Raw genomic sequence first — 22,656 nt, 5'->3', positions numbered from 1 at the left:
GATTAACACCTCCCAAGCAGGTGTTGATCTGCAGCCCTCAGCAGTACTGCCTGTGCCTGTGGTGAGGATGGCACCCAAATCCTATAAAAAAACCCCAAACTACCAAAAAAAAAAAAAAAACCACCCCAAAACCCAACCCACAAGCAAAAGCCCACTGGATGTATCTCTGTCTGTTACTAACGTGAGGACCAAACTATTCCCTCTCTTCTTCTTCTGCCTTTTATCCCCTGCAGAGGAACCAAAGGCAAGGACATCAACACCATCAAATCACTGCGAGTCCTGAGGGTCCTGAGGCCCCTGAAGACCATTAAAAGGCTGCCAAAACTAAAGGTTAGAGAGCAACCACAAATCTTTCCTTCCTCGGGGGGCTTGTAGCCAATGGGAGTGGAGCTGCTGGAGTAAAAACTTCATTCAAGTTATTTCTGTCCCTTTTATTTTGTTGCAATTAATCTCTCCGCCAGATTTCTCAAAATAGCTGTGCAGATGTTTGGCAAATGCCAAGCACTCATTTCTTTTGCAAACATCATGTGTAATGTTATGAATTCTTGTGAATCCATGTTAAAATTAAACTTCTAAAAACAGAAAAATTTTTAAAAAGTGCAAATAAATTAAATTACAGTCTTGTAAGTGTGATGCTCTTGGAAATAATACAGAAGAAAATAGGTTTTGGAGTGTTTGACTTTCCCTAGAGAACTTAATATGAATACTGCAAGACTTTCCACAGTCTGTCTAAGGAGAAATGTCAGTGCTGTGTGAGGACTTGTAATCTGCTCTTCTTTTCTATTAAAGAATATATCTGTAGTGCAGGCTTTCATAGCAGCTCCCTTTCATCTTGAGACTATGAAGTTAGAAAGTGAAATCACTGTAATGGCCAAAAATGACTTATTCAACACCATTTCAAGAACATTTTGAGATACAGCCAGTCCCTGGAAGAACAGAGGAGGCAAGGATTACAGGATCCAGTAATTTCTGAGATTTTTGGGAACTCTTGGGTGTCTGATGGAGAATGGCTTCATGAAGCATCACTGCCTGCAAGCTCATTTCTGGGAGAGGTGGGGGAAAGCACTGGGTGAAATTATGTCTGACAATTCCTGTTTTCATAGAGTGGCACCAAAAAAAATCAGATTTAGGTATTGTATAGATTTGCTTTTGTCCTTAGCCATGCTTCATGCTTACATAATTTTGATTTCATTTGATTGCATTTTTATGCATACTGAATTTACCTCAAAAGGTAAAGAAGGAAGAGTAATGCAGTGTAGGAAATGGTCATTATTTGTTTAGAAGTTTGAATTGTGCAGCTCTTGGGTCATAAGCCAAGAGCAGCTCTGTCCTGCAGCAGGATGCTGAGCACTTGCTCTCTATTGAACGTCTTCCTTATTTTCAAGCCATTTCACAGTAATTTTACCATTTCTAAGCAATTATTGAGAAATTTTTATGTGAAGCAGAAGTCATATTCACATGGTTTATCTTCAGAATTCTTTCTATTATTTTTTTTTCCATGGATATGCTCTTGTTTGCAACAATCAGCAAATTCAATGGTGTGATTTGAGATATTTCCAGTGTTTTAATTAAGGATTTTTGGGTTGTATCAGGGGTGTAATTTTGTGAATTACTCACTTCCATTCAGAGGAACAGGAACAGCATTGTACAAAATCTGTGCTTGGGCAGTGAGACTGCTCAATTTCTGTTATTATGACAAACTTCTCAGACTAAAATTAAACTACAAATTACTTGGAACAATGAATCAGTGACTAATAACCAAATAATAATAAGTGTATTTGAGAAGTCCTTTGCTGGGAGTTCAGAAGTGACATGTGCTGACTAAATTAGTCACCCTTAATTTTGATAGACAGTTCATTGGAAAAGAATTATTCAAAGCATTTGGTTGTTTTGTAGCTGGGATATTTCCTTACTTTTCAAACAGTTCAGATAATGATAAATGAGTAACAAATGTGATCACCTTTTCCCTATCTACTGGGAATTAAGGAAGCACAAGCCCCTTTTTCATTTTGTAATTGGCCAGGGAAATATTTCCTCAGGACCAGTATTAATCTCAGGGAGCTCTGATTCTCTTTATAAATTTTCTGAGCATCACCAGAACAACTCAGTGGCAAAACTCTCTGAGAAAGCAGGAGGAGGAGGCAGAGGAGGAGGCAATGGTGTTTCCTGGTCAAACACTTGGTGTGCAGGTCTGTGGAGCCATCCCTGGGTGTTAGGATGGGTAATAGTAATAATAATAATAATAATAATAATAATAATAATAATAATAATAATAATATCAATCCAAGATCCTGGATGTCAAGGTGTCAGATGCACTTTTCCTTTCCAGCCCTTAACCTTCCTCTCCTCCATCCCCAGGCTGTCTTTGACTGTGTGGTGAATTCCTTGAAGAATGTCCTCAACATCCTCATAGTTTACATGCTCTTCATGTTCATTTTTGCTGTCATTGCTGTGCAGCTCTTCAAGGGCAGGTTCTTCTACTGCACAGATGAGTCCAAGGAGCTGGAGAAGGACTGCAGGTAGGCTGGGGGCAGGGAATGTGGGGGGAGCTGTAATACCCCAAGACTTTTTCCCAGTTTTCTCTGGGTCAGACAATGCTGGGGACAGCACTCTGTTAATTACTGGCTTTGCCTGAAGAAGAAATGCCCTGATTACAGTTTCTTTCATTTCTCAGAGCAGGGCTGGAGTCCCCATCATCCCTGGAGGGGTTTCAGACCCTGGAGATGTGGGGATGAGGGACATGGGGTGGGGGTGGCCTTGGCAGGGATGGGAGAAGGGTTGGGTTTGTTGATCTTGAAAGTCTTTTCCAACCAAAACAAATTCCATGATTCTGTGTTTCCTGTGGCTTAAAATGTCTGAAGAAATGACCTTAACTTGTGTTGCAGACCTAGGGGCTGTGTCTTTACACATGTCAGTACAGAGCACGGTTGGATAGTGCTCCTCAGTCAGTCACAGAAATGGCTGATTTGCTTGAATTCTCTCATTTGGTCCAAATCTCTGTTTTTCCTAGGGGTCAGTACCTCGATTATGAAAAAGATGAGGTGGAAGCACAGCCCAGGGAGTGGAAAAAATACGAGTTCCACTACGACAACGTGCTGTGGGCTCTGCTCACCCTCTTCACTGTCTCCACAGGAGAAGGGTGGCCCACGTGAGTACACGGGGTGGCCCAAGTGAGTACACGGGGCTGGCAGGGGCCGTGGGCTTTCCCCAGCTCTGAGGGACACAGAAATGGCAGGTGACCTGTGCAATAAGAACAGGATTTTATCAGCCAAGATTTTTTCCTTAGCCTTGTGTGATCAGTGGGTGAATCACCGGGCTCTGCATTTTTCTTGACGTTCTCTGAGCTTGCATCAGGGATGCTTGGGAAGTTCTCAGTACTCAAGCTTGCTTGTTCCAGTCTTTTGGACTTGCACACCTTTCTCAGGTGTACAATTGATAATGAAAATGAGAGGAAAAAAGTATTGTGACCTATGCTGAAAGTATGCTGGGTATGACAGTCCCAAAATGATATTTACTCTTCAGCATATGACTTTATTTTGGCACACTTTTCTGCTGGGACATGTGGAATACAGTTCATGCTCAGGGTTTTTCCATGGCAGGTCTTCCCTGTTCTCCCTGTTTGATGTTTATTTTATAAAATTAAAGAATAAAACATACAGCATCAGCCTCCCTTTTCCAGTCCCTCGCTGTGTTCCTCTACTTGGAGATCATCAATCCCTTTCTTTTCCCACCCTTCCTTCATCCCTGTTGACTGGAGAAGAGAAGCCAGATCTGACTGTATCCTCTCCCCTTGGCCAGGGGGGATCAGTGGATCTGTACCCAGAAAATCTGCATCATTCTGCAGAATGGTGAAACCGGGAAGGATTTCCCTAAACATCCTCAAGGAAAACTTCTTCCCACTTTCCCCAAAAAGCTGGGAATGAGTTTGACCTGAGCATATGTGGAAAACCCTCCACGTGAGTGAAGGCCAGTGAGTGACTCTCAGGGTGGCATTGGTGCTTCACACCGATTTCATTGACTTTTCTTCTCTCTTTGCCCTTGCTTGCAGTGTGCTGAAGCACTCGGTGGATGCTACCTACGAGGAGCAGGGTCCCAGCCCTGGCTACAGAATGGAAATGTCTATCTTTTACGTGGTCTATTTTGTTGTCTTCCCTTTTTTCTTTGTCAACATCTTTGTGGCGTTAATCATCATCACCTTCCAAGAGCAAGGAGATAAAGTGATGTCAGAGTGCAGCCTCGAGAAAAACGAGGTACCGGAGCCTTCTGAACCTGGAGTTGGCACCTGGGGGCTCAGGGCACCTCGATGCTGCTGGGAGCCCAGTCCTCATCCCAGTCCTCATCCCTCCTGTGCCCTGGGAGGGGCTTTAGAGCAGCCCTTACCTGAGGGGGTGTACAGACCATACAAGTGAGAGATTATTTCAGCTTCTGTGGAAAAACAAGAGCAGGGAGAGCCCTGGATGCGTGACATTCGTGAGCACTGTCACACGTCCCTGGGGGCCACACCTCTGCTTCAAAGTGAAGACAGATTTCCAAGTTAGCTTAGGTATGGAAGGGTGAAAGGAGGTGAATTTTTGGCCTTTTAGAGGCTAGAGATCAGAAATCAACCTGAGCTGCAGTGGCTCTGGCTCCCCAGAGGAAAGCTCCTCCAGCCAGGCTGGAGATCTGGCTGAGATGATGTCCCCATGACAGCATCCAGAAGTCGGTGCCTTGGGAAGAGTGTGAGACCAGGGCAAGCATTTGTGAGGCTTTTCTTCTGTCCCCTAACAAATACCAACATTTTCAGCTCAGGAACCTCCTGATTTGGAGATGTTTTTTCTGTAGTTGGTGACATCTGTGTATCTTTCTTCCATGGATGTGTCCAGTTTCCTGCTCAACCCATGCAGATTTTTAACATCTGCAACATCCTTCATCTGGGGTCCCAGAGCCTCAGTGACCTGTTCTGCAAGAACCATCTCTTTTCATTCCTTTGCAACTGGAACCTGATTTTTGATGAAAAGAGATGCTTTTTTAATCGATTAATAGTTAGTGCATTGTTTGTCAGTAGGAACAAAAAAGTCCAAAATAAAGCAGAATATTTAGAGATGCTTTGCCCACATTATTTTTCAACTGAGAAGAAAATATTTTTGCAGTAATTTAAGACTGCATTCCTATCTAAATCTGAGATGAGAAATGCTCCAAAATCAAAATGTCTCGTGGGTAGAAACCAAGTTTTAATGCAGTTTTATAGTATAATAATGTGAACAGAAATAGCCACCTGGGGGGGGGTTTGGGAGGTTGCTCAGTGTTATTTGTTGGATAATTTATTGGTTGAGGTCAGTTCACATTTTATGAAATGTTACTACCTGGGTGGGTTTTGCTGTGGGTGAGAACACACCTGAGCTTCACAATACTTTTTTTTAAACACAGGTAACAATTTTACCAATCCTCTGGGTTCTATAAATATGTATCAGGAGGAACTGGCAGTGGTTTCGGAAGTGAACCTGTGGATTCCCTAAATGGGGTGGGATTGGGTCCTTCCAAGAGCTGGGATGGAAAGTGATCTCCGAGGGGGCCATGGGAGTGCTGTGGGATTTAAGATTTCAGCGATTGTCCAAAAAGGGTCAGAATTTGGGGATCCTGTGCTGCATTTCACAGGGGTAGCCAGGACTCACCTTGTGTGTGGGAACACTTAGAAATAGCAACTCCAGTACATGCTCTGCTTGCTCTCCCAGCAATGTCCTGACTGACAGAGACTCCCAGCCCTTCTTTTTTTATTGTTGTTGTTGTTTTGTGTTCTTTTCATCCCCTTTTTGTTTTGTAGAGGGCCTGCATAGACTTCGCCATAAGTGCCAAGCCACTGACCCGCTACATGCCTCAGAACAAGCAATCCTTTCAGTACAAGATGTGGAAATTTGTGGTGTCCCCTCCCTTTGAGTATTTTATCATGGTCATGATTGCTCTCAATACCATTGTGCTAATGATGAAGGTTAGTGGGCTGCTGCTGAATCTTTGCCATTTTGGGCTAACAAAGGTGGTGTTTGCTGGAAGAGGTTTTGTGCTCTCGGGGCAGAGCAGCAGCAGCTGCTGCCACCTCCCATCTGCCTGAGGTCTTTTTAGATGCCTTCTGGGATTCTTTCATCCCCAAAGGGATGTGGTTTCACTGGGATTAGATGGGATTCCTCTGCACGGTGCTGGTTTGGCCCCTTCAGTGTATGGTCAGCAGGGTGGGAACCTGGGCTTCCCACTGCAGAGCAGGGGCTTTTCTTGAGGGTGCTCAAAATCCAGGGAATCTTCCAGTAACAGCTTTTCTTCCATCCTGATTTAGTTCTATGATGCTCCCGAAGCATATGAAGAAATGTTGAAATGCCTGAATATTGTGTTTACATCCATGTTTTCAATGGAATGTGTGCTGAAGATCATTGCCTTTGGTGTGCTGGTACGTGCCCTCCTCCTTTACTGTCAGCTGATTCCTCTGCATGAAATGCTGGTGTTGCAACCAAAAAAACCCCAAACAAACAAACAAACAAACAAACAAACAAACCTATGCTGCAAAAAGAAAATAACCTTTTAATCCCTCTATCCTCTTTGTCCTTTCCTTTGGCAGAATTATTTCCGAGATGCCTGGAATGTCTTTGATTTTGTAACAGTGTTGGGAAGTATTACTGATATTTTAGTAACAGAGATCGCGGTAAGTACCTTTTGCTCCAAGATGCTTTGTTTTCCAAAAAAATAAATAAAAAAACTGTTACCCTGTCAGGATACTGCACCTTTTCCCCCCCCAGCCTCATTCCCTCCAGCTTTCCCTGGGACTCACCGTGTGCTGCTGGCTGGGCTGTTTCCATCAGCAGTTTCCATCAGCTCTGCTCTTTCCAGGGAGATGGGCACAGCTGGCAGCCCCAAAAAAGCTCTAATGAGGACCACAGTGACTCTGCCAGGAAGCTGGGGCTTTTTCTTGTTCACCAAATTACTCTAACCCCCAGCCATTTTTTGCCTATTCATGGAAAAATCCGATTGAATTAAATAGAGGGGAAAAATCAACAGGATTGGGTCGTGGGGATGCTGTGTAAGGCACACACTCAATCTCTCCCTTGGGGCTCCTGCCCAGTCTGGGGAAGGTGATGAGAGGGGATGGGAATGGGGGAACAGCCAGAAACCCAGCAGCCTGCACAGTCTTGTTGGGGCATTTCTCTTAAGTGCAGAAAAATCTTGGTGAGACAATTGTTCAAACAAAGGAACAACTTCTCAGTGACTGTTGTCTCCCTGCTCCTGTAGGGAATGTTCTAGAGGATTAAATTCTAGAGGATTTTTCCATAAAGGCAGCAAATGTCTGCCTCAACTTACTTCCCCACCTAGAAATCTCTCCTCTCCTCTCCCAGTGCATGTTTTAGCTGATGTTTCTATACTTGTGTGATGGATTTGAAGTTGACCATGACTTTTTTTCTCAGTCCCAGGGATTTTGCTTATAGATCTGTTCTGGGTGTGCTAAGAACTGTGCTCCCAGGCTTCTTTACAGGCTATTCAGCTGGTGGTGAGGACCTAACCTCCTTGGTACAAAAAAAAGCACATAAACCCCCAGAGTTGTCCTGCCCAGATGAATGGTGTTCATTTAACTGTTGGTGAATCCTATCTTTTAGGCTTTGGTTAACATTTTGGTTTCAGTACGTGGTTTCCAGCCAGGGAAACATCACTCAAAGCAAACACAAGCTCTGGCTGCCACTTCTCTGGGTGCTCAGGAGGTTATTGCCCTGTGGGCAGGCACTGGGTGTCCACCTCTGCTCCCTCTGCCCTGGGACACTTTTCTTGCCAGAGTCAGGCACCCAAGCTTGGACCTTGGCTTGAAAATCTGAGAAAACATTTGCAAGTCAGCCCCAGACAGAGCCTGAGGCTTCTCTCCCACCCTTCCTTCTACCACATTTGCTGGCTCTCCAAGGTTGGTATCTTCTCTTTGAGGAAGGCTTCTCCTTCACAGCTCAGAGCCCAGATGCTTCTTAAAATCCTCCTTTGTGCAGCTGCTCTGTCAGCACTCGTCAGCTGTAGCCATTCCCTGCCTGGTTTACAGACCTTTGCCTCTCCCTGCAGACCCCCAGGGTGCTTGAACCTTGGTGAGGGTCCCTGCTGCCCAGGGATTTGGCTGTGGACTGACCAGAAGAGGCTGTCACATGCAAAGCCACAGCATCTCTAGGGCTGGGTGTGCACATGCCCAACTTTTGGAAGCAGTAGCTGTCCCTTGGCACTGCTGTCAGGGGCAGGAGAGGTTCTCTGATCCCTCTCCAGTCTGTGCCCACCTGCAGCAGCATCCTCAGCCCCACTGAATGGCTTTTGCAGCCACCCTTGGGATGCTGCCTTCAGCCTTACACATCATAAAGATGTGTATCCCACCAGACCAGACTGCTCCAAGCCCCATCCAACATAACCTGAATGTCAGTGTCCTGGCAGGGTGCAAGACAGGGCTGCAGCAGCTCCCTGCCTGCCTTTGGAGCTGGGAATAACCAAAGAACCAAAGCACTTCTCAGAGCTGTGTCCCCAGAGGACTTTGCCCTCCTCTCCATTCACCCTCCTCAGCTCCAGTCTGATGGGCAGTGCTAGGGACAGGTGGGTGACATCCCCCTTTAACCTGTGCCTTCAGGAGGGCTTTTTGGGCTGGGAAGCCCAGGTGACACCCAGCAGGTGATCATGGCCATCATGTCCCCAGAATACCCACCCGTGATGCCCCCAGCTCCCAGGGGAGGAGATGCTTTCTGGCCACAGCTTTGGGATCAGGCTGACAAATAGTTGTAGGAGCCTCACTTTTCTCCAGGACTGTGTTTTCCAGCTCTAAGTGTGCTCCAAGGTAAAGAAACCCACTCACCTGGGTGGTCTCATCTTGAGAGACTCAGCTTCCACCACCCTTCCTGCAGTGATATTTTTAACCCACCGAAAAGTAAAGATAAAAGGAAAAGAAATGTGTTGTTGATGAATTGCTTTCTTTTACTTTTCTAGTCACGTCATATGTACTTTATTTTGTGAATGCAGTGGAATATCTCTATATTTTTCTATTTCCTTAGGCAAAAACATGTATGTCAGTTTTTTACCCTCTCAGTATTTGAGGTAAAAGAGGTGCAATAAGGAGAAGGTGTCCTTGAGGACATGGCTGCCCTTGGGAGGCCAAATGGGTCTGTGGCAAACTGACATCTATTTTTATGCCTGGAAATATGAAAAAGCCCAAACAATATACTGAGAAGTGTTTGTGAATTGTCCTCCCAATTTGCATTGCAAAATGAAATGCAAATAACTCCTGCACTGTCTGTGTTACCTTTAGGATCTCAGAATCTGTTTTGGTTTGAAGCATTTTTTAATTTATATGATTACCATAAAATAACACCCCCCCAACCCACCCCCGAAAAACCCAACAGTTTTTTTCCAGTGAAATTTTCAGAGTTTCCTTTTTTGCTTGTCCTGATTACTCATTTTCTCTTTTGTTTCCTGTTTTGTTCTTTATTTTCCTTATCTACCTGCTGAATCACGCCATCCAATCAACATACAATGCGAAAACCATGTCTCCGTCTGTATGTTGTGCACCTGCTGCTCAAAAAAACCCAAAAAACCAAAAAAACAAATTGTAAATAATCTTGCCAATACCCATCCATGAAAACATCACATATAGGACACGGTTGGTTTCATTGAATTTAAACAATTCTTTAAATTCTCTTGCTTTTATTTTCTCTCGTTTTTCTTTTGATTTAATTCGTTTTGATGAGATTTCCGATTGCACTGGTGACAAAGCCTCACTGCAGCGTGCCTCAAATCTGGCTTCTGTTCTGCACCTCCTTCCCTTGGCTAATTGGTGACGTGAGGCCAATGCAGTTACCAATAGCCTGTTCTCTGCTGTCTGTCACACCTGCCCACGGTAAAGGGGAGACTGACACTTGCTTTATTTTGGTGCAAAATTGAGGGAGGGGAGGAGGGGAGGATGCTTCTGGATGGCCTGGAGTAGAGAAGATTGGCTGGCTGGGAAACCCTGCAGTTTGTAAGTGGTGGTACCAAAGTCAGCTCTCAGAAATGGGATTTTTTTAATTTTTTTTTTTTTTTTTTTTTTTTTATGATGATGAGGTGCATTGAGCTTTCTGCAAATGGGAGCAGGAAATCTGAGCTTCCTCACAGGTATTTTAAGCCCATGGTGTGTGATGTATTGCAAGGAAAAAAGAAAATCACTGATGTAATTGCAGACTGGCTTCCCTCAAATCAAAAGAGAAGTCAAAGGAAAAAGTGGATTTTATTCAACTTTTAAATTTTTCATCATGCCAGCATACAGAAGTAGTTTGCCACCTCAGTGGACACAGGGTCCCTGGATGCAAAAGCAAACATCTCCAGTAAAATGCATGAACCTTGTCATGAACAGGGCTGGAAAGAACTGGGAACCAGATCTCCCTGGGAATGTAGTGCCTGATTCCAAAGATGCCTCTGGAAATACTGGCCTTTATCTTTGAAACATTAATAAAGCAGAAGTGGATGAAGAAGGAAAAATACAACCTAAAAAGCCATGACCCTGTGCAGGATTAGGACCTTTTCTTCAGTACTGGCAGTGCCATGGACACGTCCATGGGAACAAAACTTTTCCTGGTCAGTTCTTGTGAGTTCCAGCTGGAGAGACCTGCCAGAGCTTCCTGAGTGATTCCATTCCTGGCTTGGTTGGATTCCTCGTCACACAGTTCTTTGCAGTTTTGGGTGAGCCAAAGCCTTCATTTTGAGGACAGAAATCTGAAGTTTCATATGCAGGGAGGTGGTTGTGTTCTGCAGGAAGAAGCAGGGGGGAGGAGCAGCTCAACTTCTGCCAGGTTGTCACCTCCTGCTGTCACCTCCTGCACTGAATCCTGAAGACTGCGTCCAGAAAACCTCATATTCCCACTGCAGGTTAAAGAACTGAAACAGCAAATCCTGGTGCTTTGCCAGTGGTGCCCAGCACAGGAACAGAGCCCATCCTGCATCCCTGAGGTCACAGCTCCCATGTGGAGGAGGAAACCTCTCTGCGGCTGGAGATGCTGGAGGAGCAGACCCCAGCAGGGGCTGTGTGCCCCATTCTTCACAGCTTTGCAGATTTTCAGTATGGAAAACACCCTGAGAAGGGATTGAAGAGCAGCCTGCCCAAGGCTAGCTGTGAGATCTGTGCCTCCTGCTCTGCAGATTGCTCCAGGGATGCTCTCCCAAGGGGAGTGGTGGCTGTGCCCAGTGTCCCCAGACCCCCTTGGGGGGGACACCAGAGCTCCCTCTTTTAGAAAATAGTGAGAGGCAATGTTTTTTTCTAGCCATCGTTTGCTCATCCTCAGGTGGATCATAAAATCATCAGTCTGTGGTGCCTCTTGTCAGCATCTGCCAGCCTTCAGCAACAGCAAAACAACCAAAAACCTGGAAGGAAGGAAGGAAAGCCCTTGATCACCCAGACAATGATCATATTTACATGTGTCCTGTTCCAGAGGTGGCTAAGGGGGGGGAGAATTGATGCAAACCACTGTTTAAACACAAAAAATATTGCAATGTGGAGTTTCCCCTTTACCTGCATGCAATTCTAATACCTGCCTGGCCAGCTGTGGGCTCGAAGGATGGGTTTCTATGCCATGTGCTGAGGGTTGCACACATGGAGCTCTTCCAGCCAGCACCAGCCTGTGGGATTTTGCTTCCTTCTGAGCAGCACAGACAACAACAGCCCCTTGAAGGCTCTGCAAGTGTTGGGGCTTGGGGATTTTCCTGGGTTGAGAGTGATTCCCCCCTGGAGCTGAGGCTTTCCCCGTGCTTTAGGAAATGGCAGCGCAGGAGCCAGGTTGGGGTAAAAATAAATAGAAAAAGGACATGGATTGTCTGTCCCTCCAAATCCCAGGGATTTAAGGGGGTAATAGATGTATATATATAGATATATATATATAAATATAGATGTAACTGGACAGTTCTGAGCCTCCTGGTTTGCACTGCACACATCCAGACTGTCCTGGCTAAAGGGATGCCCTGTGCTCAGTGTGACCTTGCAGCCCACCACCTTGCAGCCCACCAAAGCTGATGCTGAGCACCATGGATCAGCAGATGTTGGCAAAGCCTGAGGAAAACTACATCCTTGCTTTTGAGCTGCAGGAAAGTGGGAAGAGGGAGGTAAGGCAGGTTGGTCTGCAGAGAGGTGGATCCCAGAGATGCAGGCTGGGCTCCCAGTTAGGCTGGGGAACAGGGAAGGTCTGGCTTGGCTGTTGCTCTGAAGCTGCTCCTGGGCACAGAGCCCACGAGCCACTACACGTAAGGTCTGATCCAGTTTCTGCTGGTGGGGAGACTTTCCATGGTGACCCTGGGCTTTGGGTTAACCCTCTGCCCTTCCCAGCATGGGGCACAGGTCACCCAGGACCAGGTTAGGGGTGATGACTCCTGGTTATCCAGTCACTACCTGGTTATCCAGCCACCACCTGGCTCTGCCCCTGCAGGTCTTGTATCAGGTGAGTTCAGGATTTTGTGAAGGGAACATCAGTGATGTCAAAAATATTCCAGCAGCTGATGCCACGAGACAAGTGTGGGGTTTTCAGTGCCTCTTTTCCTGACCTTGAACAACCCAGGGGGATCCTGGCCTGCGTTTTGCCTGCCAGAGCTGATTTCTGTTGCTGGCTGGAATGAGCTCGGTGTTGTCTGCTCCTTCATTGAACATACCTTGTGCTTTTCTCTTTTCTCTTTATTTGAGGACTGAGTCTGATATCTGGTCTGTGCCTAACTCTGAGCTGCTTGCGTTTTTAACCTGAGAGAAACTGAGTGCATGCCTGAGACTGATTTCTTGAACTCTTTGATGGGATTGGTGGAATGCGATGCTAATGGCCCCAAAACCGAGCTGGCACTGAAAAAAAAGAATTAATAGATCCAACAAGCCCCCCAAATTCAGCATGAGCTCTGAAACCAAATGAGCAAGAAATGTGGGTCAGTTCAATACGACTGGGTGTCTTCTGGTAAAAATAATACAAGGGAAAGATTATTTTTGCTCATCTTTACCAACAAGAGCTCCTTATGATTATATTTTTCACTCTGCTGCTTGATAGCTTAAAGTGGGATGCTTCCTCTCTTTTGCAAACTCAGTCAAATGAGTGGCTGTGAACAGAGAATCACAAATAAGTGAATTGGAATCAGTACAGAAAGGGGGGGATATTTTTCATCTCCTTAAAATAGGAGGGCAAGAGGGATCTGGCTTTTGCATGTTTTGTTTCGGAAAGAACCCTCTCTAGATTAGCTCATTGGGGCAAGAAACCTCTTTTCCCTGAACGAAAGCAAAAAATGGGGTGAGGGGTGGGGAGAATCAGACGAAAATGGCAATGAGAATCTGTCTCTTCTTTGATCTACCTGTGAAGGCACGTTTAATAATAATTTAAAAACCCAGCAGGTTCCTAAGTCATCCTGCTGCTGTTGAACACTCAGCATCCCCAATTGATTCGCTGCCCTTGATCCATCTTTCAAAGAGTCCTGCTGGTGCCATTTCTCCTCGAGGAGTCTGTCCAGTCACACCTTGTACAAACCTTTAAAGCCTCCAGGTTAGAAAACATCCTCATTCTTTAAAGGATGTTTTACTCTTCACTGGACAAAGCCATTCTTTGTTGCTATATACACAGTCCTTGGTGACTGTCTTGGCTTAAGTTCAGTTCATTGAGCTGACCAAGGCTTCAAAACAACCTCGCTCTTTACAAAATGATAACCTGGCACCATTTCCTCTCCCTGAGTCTTTGAGGGGAGAAGATCTGCCCTTACTCAAAGAAAACAAGAGCTCCATGGACAGCGTGAAAGGGCCTTTTCCTTTTCTATCACTGACCCAGTAGCAGAGGGGAGGGCTCTTGTGGAGAGGGATTTTCTCATACTTGCTGCATGTGGAGTGATCTGCACTGACGAATGTTTCTTTTGGAAGGTTTTCTGGTGGCCGATTTGCTGCTTAGATCGTGAAGCTGGTAATTTTAATTTCTTTTTTGCGGGCTGTGGTTTCGAATCGCGTTAATTTCTGAAGGACACACAACCTTTACTTTCCACAGGACAACTTCATCAATCTCAGCTTCCTGAGGCTCTTCAGGGCAGCCAGACTTATCAAGCTCCTTCGCCAGGGCTACACTATCCGCATCTTGCTCTGGACATTTGTGCAGTCCTTTAAGGTGAGTGGCAAGGCAGGGGAGGGGGTGAGGCTGAGCACCGTCCTCTGGTGACCATCAAAGAGCTTGGTGGCCAAGGGAACCTCAGCAAAGGGATGAGAGGAACATGAACCCTGCAGGAGAGCTCACTGGGGGGCACTCAACATCCCCTGAGCACTTTGGAAGGTGAGCCTGAAAGCTGGGTGGCTCCTGAGGCTGGCAGCAAGCCTGCAAAGCTTGGGTTGTCCTTGAAATGGCCACAGAATCCTTATGGCAAAGGCTTGGGGGTCAGGGATTTGCATTAGGAAATGGGAATGTGCACTGGTACCCTCCTGCCTGCCCTTTGCCTGCAGCCAGACACCAGGCAGGCAGCTGGTGCTCTTCAGTTCAGCTGCTTCAGCCTTACATCAGGTTTTCTCTGAGGATGGATGGATAGATGGATGGATGGATGGATGGATGGATGGATGGATGGATGGATGGATGGAGGTCGTGTTGCTACTGCTGTACTCACTTTGTACCTCATGAGGAACATTGCAGCCAGGAGAGCCCTGGGCTGAGATGTGAGATGCTACCACTCTGGAGAGTGTCCCTAGGCTCTGTAATCTTGGCTGGACCTGAGGAGAGGTGCCCAGCCAAGGTCCTTTTCTGTATAATCCTGACCCACCCTGAAGTCCGTGCCCCTGGAGTGGAGCTGGGATGGTTCCTGGGTTCCACAAGGAGCTGTTTGTCTGTCTGCTGCCCCCAGCACTCAGCTGCCAGTCCTTGTCCCAAGGCGTGCACCAGAAATCACCACAGCCCTTTCAGCCCTTTTGTCCCCTCTTTCCTCCTGGGCTCCCTGTGGGCTCTGCCACCCCTCTTCTGCCCTGAGCAGCACAGAGTCTAGCCCTGGGGCAAGACTTTCTCATTTTTTCAGCTATTCCTAATTAAGAAGCATTAATTACCCATTCGTTTAGCCTGAGTGGAAAGCAGCTATTCCTCTCAGCTTGGGTGACATAATTATGTTGTAGCCTTCACTGATTCCTTGTTAAAACTCAGAGATTTTTGTCCTCCTGGGATTGCAATCTGTGCCTGTTTGGGAGCAGGAACCTTTTTTTTTTTTTTTTTTTTCTTTTCTTGGCAGTGGTTTTTTTTTTCTCTCAAACTAAATTTACAGCAAGGTCATTAAAAATTAATGTTTGTACAATTATGCACAGAAGGTGCCAGTGCCAGCCCTGCAGCTCCAGTGCTCACTGCCACAAACACTGATTGTGCTTTCCCTGCTTTACTGCTGATCTGCTTCCAAGGGGGTACAGAGAGCCCTTGGAAAGCCCAGACTGTGTGGTGATGGATGAGTACCTGCCCCCAGGGCTTTGTCTTCTGAAGGCTGCCAGAATTGTTCTCACTCTCTTCCCAGTTCCTTCAGCTGAAGGGCAGATGCCACCAGGCACAAAGCTGCCCAGGGGTTGAATGCTATGGGCTGGTCTGTGCATTTGCTGTCATTAATGTCACCTTCTCCCTCTCCACAGGCCTTGCCTTATGTGTGTCTCCTCATTGCAATGCTCTTCTTCATCTATGCCATTATTGGCATGCAGGTAAAAAACTGAGCATCAGTAGCCTGGGTTTGTCCTGCTAGTTGGGGGTACAAATGGGTTATTCCCTCCACAGTGGGATCAACAACTGACTTGGGGTGAAAAGCTCTTCTTGTCCTGTGTTAGGTAAATTAGAAGTGCAAAAAAGAAAGCCACTTTTTCTACCCTTCTTTCCAGGTGTGGTGTGGAATGTGGCCCTGGGTGTCCATAAGCAGGCAGAGCATCATCTGAGGGGTGGTGGGCAGCCAGGTCTCTGTCCCTGCCTCTGGGTATGGCATGTCCAAGAGCTGGGAGCAGGCTGCACCAGTCTGAAAAGAAATGAGGGATTTCCTTGATAGACAAAGCACATTAGCCTTGGTTTTTACCCCATGTGATCTCCCCAACACCTTTCCATCTCCCCCTTCAGCACAGAAATCATCCTGGCTTTTAACATCCCTTACACCACAAGTTATTTTCCTGCCTTTTTTTTTTTTTTTCCCCAATTCTACTTGATCCAACTGTATTTCCAATACCCACGTGAGGATGAGTTTGGCCTGAATTCCTTCTGGTTTCTGTGGCAGGTGTTTGGAAACATTGCCCTGGATGATGAAACCTCCATCAACCGGCACAACAACTTCCGCACCTTCCTCCAGGCCCTGATGCTTCTCTTCAGGTACAGGGAATACTGAACCAGCTCTGGGTTTTTGCATGTGCCAGTTTAGTTGCTGAGATTTCAGCATCCTCTGAGGAAGATGTTTGGAGTAAAACATCCGTCCCTGCTCCCTCCTTGCCCTCAGCACCAAGGGTTGTCCCAGCACATCCCCAGGGGTGACAGATCTGAGCCAGCAGCATCTCCAGAGTGACCCCCAGTGCTGTGACCCCCTCATCAGCTCAGGCAGAAGCTCAATACCAGGCAGAACTCCCCTGCTTTAACTGACCCATGCGCTCACTGTCAGGAAACTTTGTTGTTTTTTTTTAAGTGAGAAGTGTTCTCTGCTTCAGAAAGGAGTGATGTAAACTCTGCTTACATTTCCTCTGGGCATGTTTAAATCAACCTGGTTCCATCCTCCATAAAACCAACCCAGCTCTAAGCCTACCTGAGCCCCTTTGGTTTCTTCTATCCCCTCTTGCAAGAGAGGAAAATGCTCTTTCTCCTTTCTTTTTCATGTCAGCAGGCTGGTAGTTCCAATTCCTAATGTAAATACAGTCTCCCTGCCTGGATACAACCTCCCACTTAATTAATTTAGTTAATTGGGCAATACACCACCCTGGGTCTGTGACGAGGAGGGGCTTGGCTGAGCTCATCCTTTGCCCTCCCCATCCCCAGGAGTGCCACAGGGGAAGCCTGGCACGAGATCATGTTGTCCTGCCTCAGCAACAGAGCCTGTGACCCTCTCTCTGGCCTCACCAAAAAAGAATGTGGCAGTGATTTTGCCTATTTCTACTTCGTGTCCTTCATCTTCCTCTGCTCCTTCCTGGTAAGTCGGTCCCAGTCTCTCTCCCCAGGTGGAGGTGTTGGTGTGATTCCTCCCCCCCAACTCTTTTGTCCCCTTTTCTCCCCACTCCCTTTTCCTCCTGCTCCCTAATTATGATTTAGACAACACTACAACCCAGCTTCACTAAAACCTGTTTATCATCCTGCTGATAAAATCCCTTTAATCCCCACAGAGAGCATTTAGTTGTTAGTTTAAAGGGAAGGGGTTTATCTTTCTTCTCACAGGGGGAGGTGGGGGGTGGAATCTAATTTTGGGAATTATGAATTAATCTGTTTTGTCTGGATTTGTAATATGGGACTTTGAAGAAGAAGACTGGGGAGGGCAGGGTGGGAAGGGCCAGGACAATGAGTTCAGAAGCCCTTGCAGCAGGCAGCTGGGAGCATCACACTTATTTTTGAAGCCTTGGGATTTGTTGTGTTGGTCAAACAAACACAATTATCATTTTTCTTCTGCAAGTGGTGCCAGGAAAGCTTTAGCCAGAGTACCCAGAGCTGTGGTGTTTGGTTCTGTGGCCATCCTACAGGGCTGGGTCTGAGCTTTTCTAGGTGCCAGCATCCTCCCTCTGGATTGTGTGCAGAAAAAAATCTCTGCTCTCAGGGCTTGGGTTCCTCCCCTGCACCATGGGGACAGAGGAATGGAAAATCAGGGACTGGGACCCAATGAAACTGCCAGTAGGAAGAGATGAAAGTCTCAGCTCTGAAGTGTACCAAAAAAGAATGTTTCAAGCCTTCCTTTTCTTATCCTTTGTTTCTTCTTTTTTTTTTTTTTCTTTTTTTCCTCCCTTTTTCGTTTTTGTTTTGTTGTCTTCCTTCTTTTTTACTTTTTTTCTTTCTCCTTTCCATTTTCTCCCCCTAACCACCTCATTCCTTCCTCTCTGCAGATGCTGAACCTGTTTGTAGCTGTGATTATGGACAACTTTGAATACCTGACAAGAGACTCCTCCATCCTGGGGCCCCACCATTTGGATGAGTTTGTTCGTGTCTGGGCAGAATATGACCCAGCTGCCTGGTATGTACATTGTGTATAAAGGATTTACATTGTGTATAAATACCAAACCTGTGCACACAGCATGTGTTTAGTATGAGTACAGCTCCAGATGGAAAATTACTCCAAAAACGTGATTTTTTAAAAAAACCCAGCAGATATTTCTCATCCAGCCCAATGTTTTGATCCTGGAAGCCCCCTTGTAATGACATCAAATTGTAGAGGGGAATTGTGTTCTTCTGGATCAAATATTTTAGCTTTTGGATGTTCTGCAGTTGAAATGTTAAGTGTGTGAAATAATGAGAAGAAAATGCAGGAAGCTTTAACTTTGGAAGCCTTTCAGTTCTCAGGCAGCCTCTGCTGAAATATCCCATGAGTGTGGTAGAGGAGGAAAAGGCTTTCTCACAGCCAGAGGGTGAGGTGGTCAGGTTTATGGTTTTGTCTTTGTCTTGTTCAATGGCTCTGGCAGGGAGAGCTGCACACCTGGGTGGCAGAGGGTGGACTGGGGGGTTTAAGGAATTTTTTAAAAATGAAGGAAATGCCTTTGAGCAGTTGTCACTTTCAGAGCAAGAATCTCTTGAGCATTTTGCTTCTCTCCATTGCCCAGAGAAAGCTCCTGCCCAGCAGTGGTGGTGTTGGTGTTATTGTAATCTCCAGAGGCTCTGGGATGCAGGTCACAGTAATTCCCTGGATATTCAACAGCTTGGGAATTTGCCTGTTGGGAGGCATTTCTATGTTTAAAGTATGAATTTAGTGTCCCTCATCCTCTCCACAAGTCACTCTGCAATGAGTCTCCTCTATATTTTTAACAAAGCTGTCTCCAGCCCCTCCAATCTTGCCACTCTTTTTTTTGTTGTTGTTTTTGTTTTGTTTCCCTTCAGCAGAGACAGATGCAGAAAGTCTGTTTAATGAACATCTCAAACATCCCTGCTAGGATGCAATTAAACTACTTTTAAATCTCACTTAAATTGATTTAGTCTAACTAGAAATGTAAGCCCATTCCAAACCCAGCTGCCTTTCTCTGATCTGTGTGGGATTTTAACCACCTCCAAGCTATCCGTGCTATGAGCCTGCAGAAATACTCCACACATACTAGCAGCTTGTAACCTCCAAGCAGATTTCATTACCACGGGCTCTGTAACACAGACAAGTCCTTTGTGGGTATTTGGCAGGCAGTAAATTGCCTTTTTTTTTTTTTCTTTTTTTTTTTTTTTTCTTTCTTTCTTTCTTTTCAAATCCAATCCTATCTCTTACCATGAGAAAAATCTCAATGAGACTGGAAACTTGGGAGTGCCTGTTCTCTCCTTAAAAAAATGGTCTTGCCTCTGGCCAGCATCTGTGGGAGGAGTAACAAGCACACCTGGAAGGGAGAAATGAGTGTCAGTGTGCTTTGTAATGTCTCTGTGCTCAGGAACTTCCCACCCATAAGAGGCACAGGCACAGAGTTTACAGGAAGATTTTCTCACTCAAATAAGTCTGAGCTCAGAGGTTACATTTTGTGAGGTGCTCAGGGACCAAACCTTTTCACTTCTGGAGCTGTTAATACAAAATATGTCACATATTAAGATCCTAATTCTGGTTTTCTCTAAGCCTGGTCCTGTTTTGCTCTGGAGTGAAGCTGTTGATGTTGGCAGGGTGTCCAGGGGCAGAATGCAAACCAAAGGATGGCCAAGATGATGCTCAAAGCTTCATCCTCATGCACGTTCTGCATTTTCCATGTGTGAACAGTTCCACTGAAATCACTGATATTTCCATAAATGGGACGAATAGTTCCTCAATTTAAAAGTAATCTGTCATCCATTACAGTTTAAGGCCAGAACAGATCTTTTGGTCATTTAGGCTGAAATCCCATGAAGCTCTGGATGTGGTAATTCATAGCAACCACCCATGGGCTGAGCTGAATAATCTGGTTTTTAAGGCACAGCAGACACCCCAACAGGTCTGGAGACACAGGGTTTCAGAGGATCTGGTTTATCTTCAGCTGTCTGCTCCAAAGTCACAGAACAAAAATGTCTACCCAATATTTGTTTTCCATGTTAAACACCTCAGCTCCCAGATGGGGAGTAACAAATGATCACCAGAGCCTGATTTCTAAGAAAGAAACTCCCAGGCAGTGCTGCCTTCTGCTCATCTGCAGAGGAGCTACTTCCAGCTTCTGTATTTCACTGAGGGCCTCTGGAAAGGTCTCTGCTTTGGTTATCCCAAGGAACAGGGGATGGAAGTGATTGTCCCCTTGTCATAGCTCAAGAGCCTTCATGAAGGGTGAGCATGAGTGGGCAAAAAAGTGCAGGTGTTGTTATGGTTTTATTTCCTAGATAATATTTGAACCCTGGGCTTCATGTGTGTGTATTTAGCTGCCTATTTCCAGTGTCACCTGTGGCTTGGTTTTTTTACACAACCCCAACTTCGTTTAAAATTTGCTGGGGGAAAAAAAAAATGTTCAAAAGGAAGTAACCAAAGCACCTGGGAGCTGTGGTTTGGGCTGGGTGCCCCCTTAGCTGGGGTAAGTATGGGGAAATGTTGGGTTTAGGGGTTGGCAGCAGAAGAGAGAGAGAGAGAACTGGGGCACACACAGCAGTTTGGGTAAGATTCAACTGGGGAAGGAGTGGAAACATGGAATTGAAGGATGGGCTGAGAAAGGGCAGCAAATTGGGTTTCTGTGAGCTTTGAGATACATAAAGTGGGAGCTTTAACTCTCTTGTACCTCCCTCCCCAGTGCACACCCCTTGGAGATGCTGGGAATTCTGGTCCTGCCATCCCATTCCCAGGAGGTGCCACTGGCAGCACCTTCAGTGGTCAGGAGGAGGTACAGGTGCTGCCACTGGAGAACTTTTTCCTGTCCAGCTGAGAAAAAGGGCTCTGCTGAAAATAAATAAACCTCAGATAGGTTTAAACAACCCCAGAAAGAATCCCTGTTTATCCTGATTTGTCATCATTTGCTGCCATGATTTTCCAATGCAATCCAGCTGCTGGTTTTCCAGCCTTTCACAGACTTAAGAGCTGAGGGAATTGCTCATATGTATTTTTCTCCACACTGATTTTACAAAACCATTCTAAAATGTCAGTAAACTTCTTGACTCACTTAAACCAATCGACTTTTTATAGCTATGATTAGGCCTGCAGCCAAGACTTGCACAGTTCCATTTCATCTTGTTTCTGAATTAATAGTTTTGAGTTGATTCTGAAGGTTTTGAATAGACCTTAATTTCTCACAGCCAGAAAAGCAGTAATATTGAAGGCAATATTCCAAAATATTCCAGCTTTCTTTATATAACTTACCAAAATAAACACAGGGAAGCCAAACCATCTAGTTTTTCCTTAGAGGACATTTTAAAGTTCAGTACAACTTTTTTTTTTTTTTTTTGTTTTGGTGTGTGATTTGGTTACTCACAAAAGTTAAGAAATCTAATCCTGCTGTTAAATTAACTGAAAATGTTGTTGGGAGTTAATGAGACTGGGGATAAAGCTACCTGGAGGTGTCTGGTTTAAACTGGTAAGGCAGGCTGGGGTTTCCCAGTGCTGGTGGCCAAGATGAGTCTCCTGGTGGCAGTTTCTGGACTTCCAGCAAATTGCTCCTTGCCCACGCAGCAGAGCAGAGCCCAGCTGGAGTTCTGTGGGTGGTAACACTGGGAGATGGAGGATCCTGAGCTCTTCTGAACCAGCTCGTTGGAATCCCAGCCATTAAATTGTGGATTTGTGTGCTGCAGGTCTGGTTTTGCTGGGCCAGGGGATGGGTCAGGGCAGATGTAGATGGCACAGGGAAGTGAAGTAGTAATGATACCCCCAGGGAATGGTTGGGAAGTGATAGAGATAACCACAGGGAATGGCTGGGAAGCCTTGCACATGGCACTGAAGGTTTCACAGCAGAAAAGTCCAAGGATGTTTGTTTTGTTGAGCAGTTGGAAGTTTCTCTCTCTCTCTCTCTCTCTCTCTGCATTCTGGTTGCTGTCAAACTAACTTTGCTTTTTACCATGTTTTACCCTTTCAGCTTCTTCTGTTTGCCTGGGGTAAAGCTGAATCCTCTCTGGGTTTTTTTGCTGTCATAACTTCTGATGTTTTCTTTCCAGTTGCAGGATTCATTATAAGGATATGTACAATTTGTTACGTGTAATTGCTCCACCCCTGGGCTTAGGAAAGAAGTGCCCTCATAGGGTGGCTTACAAGGTTTGGAACTTCGGAGACTCCCTCCAGCATTTTCAGTTCTGGTTTTGTTTCTTTTTATGCCCCTTCCCCAAGTGCAAGTGCAAAAAGTACGGAAAAGAAACTGGAACTGAACTAACCCCTTGCCTGAAAGAAAAAACCCACAAAAAACCAGAAAAAAAACCCCAAAAAAGGAATGATTGACTGACTGCCTCCTTGTCCCTCTTGTGCATCTCTTCCCCATCTACTCCCACACCCCAGCTGGCTGGAGACAGGCAGCTTTATGAGACAGTGAACCCTCCAGCTCCCATCCTGCAGGTTCCAGGTGGGAAGTGCTGGGAGAGAAGCTTCTGAGCCTTTTCCCATAGCAAAGGGAAATGTCATCCTGAGATTCCTAAGGAGTGG

The 22,656-nt window shown here is 45.8% G+C and overlaps 1 protein-coding gene across 5 annotated transcripts in view; it reads left to right on the top strand.

The window, feature by feature from the left end:
- The window catches only part of CACNA1B (calcium voltage-gated channel subunit alpha1 B), a 204,402-nt gene that overhangs the window by 161,297 nt on the left and 20,449 nt on the right, over positions 1 to 22,656 (top strand). For 3 of the 5 annotated variants that reach the window (XM_071766018.1, XM_071766017.1, XM_071766015.1), the window contains 12 exons: positions 234 to 330; positions 2,359 to 2,519; positions 3,011 to 3,148; positions 4,049 to 4,250; positions 5,801 to 5,965; positions 6,305 to 6,415; positions 6,584 to 6,667; positions 13,992 to 14,108; positions 15,590 to 15,655; positions 16,213 to 16,304; positions 16,959 to 17,109; positions 18,008 to 18,135. In XM_071766018.1, coding sequence (XP_071622119.1) covers positions 234 to 330; positions 2,359 to 2,519; positions 3,011 to 3,148; positions 4,049 to 4,250; positions 5,801 to 5,965; positions 6,305 to 6,415; positions 6,584 to 6,667; positions 13,992 to 14,108; positions 15,590 to 15,655; positions 16,213 to 16,304; positions 16,959 to 17,109; positions 18,008 to 18,135 — 1,512 coding nt within the window. Of the gene's footprint in view, positions 1 to 233; positions 331 to 2,358; positions 2,520 to 3,010; positions 3,149 to 4,048; positions 4,251 to 5,800; positions 5,966 to 6,304; positions 6,416 to 6,583; positions 6,668 to 13,991; positions 14,109 to 15,589; positions 15,656 to 16,212; positions 16,305 to 16,958; positions 17,110 to 18,007; positions 18,136 to 22,178; positions 22,276 to 22,656 lie in introns of all 5 variants that reach the window. The other 2 variants (XM_071766019.1, XM_071766016.1) reach the window with 1 other exon arrangement.

Source organism: Heliangelus exortis, chromosome 22 (assembly GCF_036169615.1).
Source record: "Heliangelus exortis chromosome 22, bHelExo1.hap1, whole genome shotgun sequence".
NCBI lineage: Eukaryota > Metazoa > Chordata > Aves > Apodiformes > Trochilidae > Heliangelus > Heliangelus exortis.
This window is presented reverse-complemented; position numbering and strand designations above follow the sequence as displayed.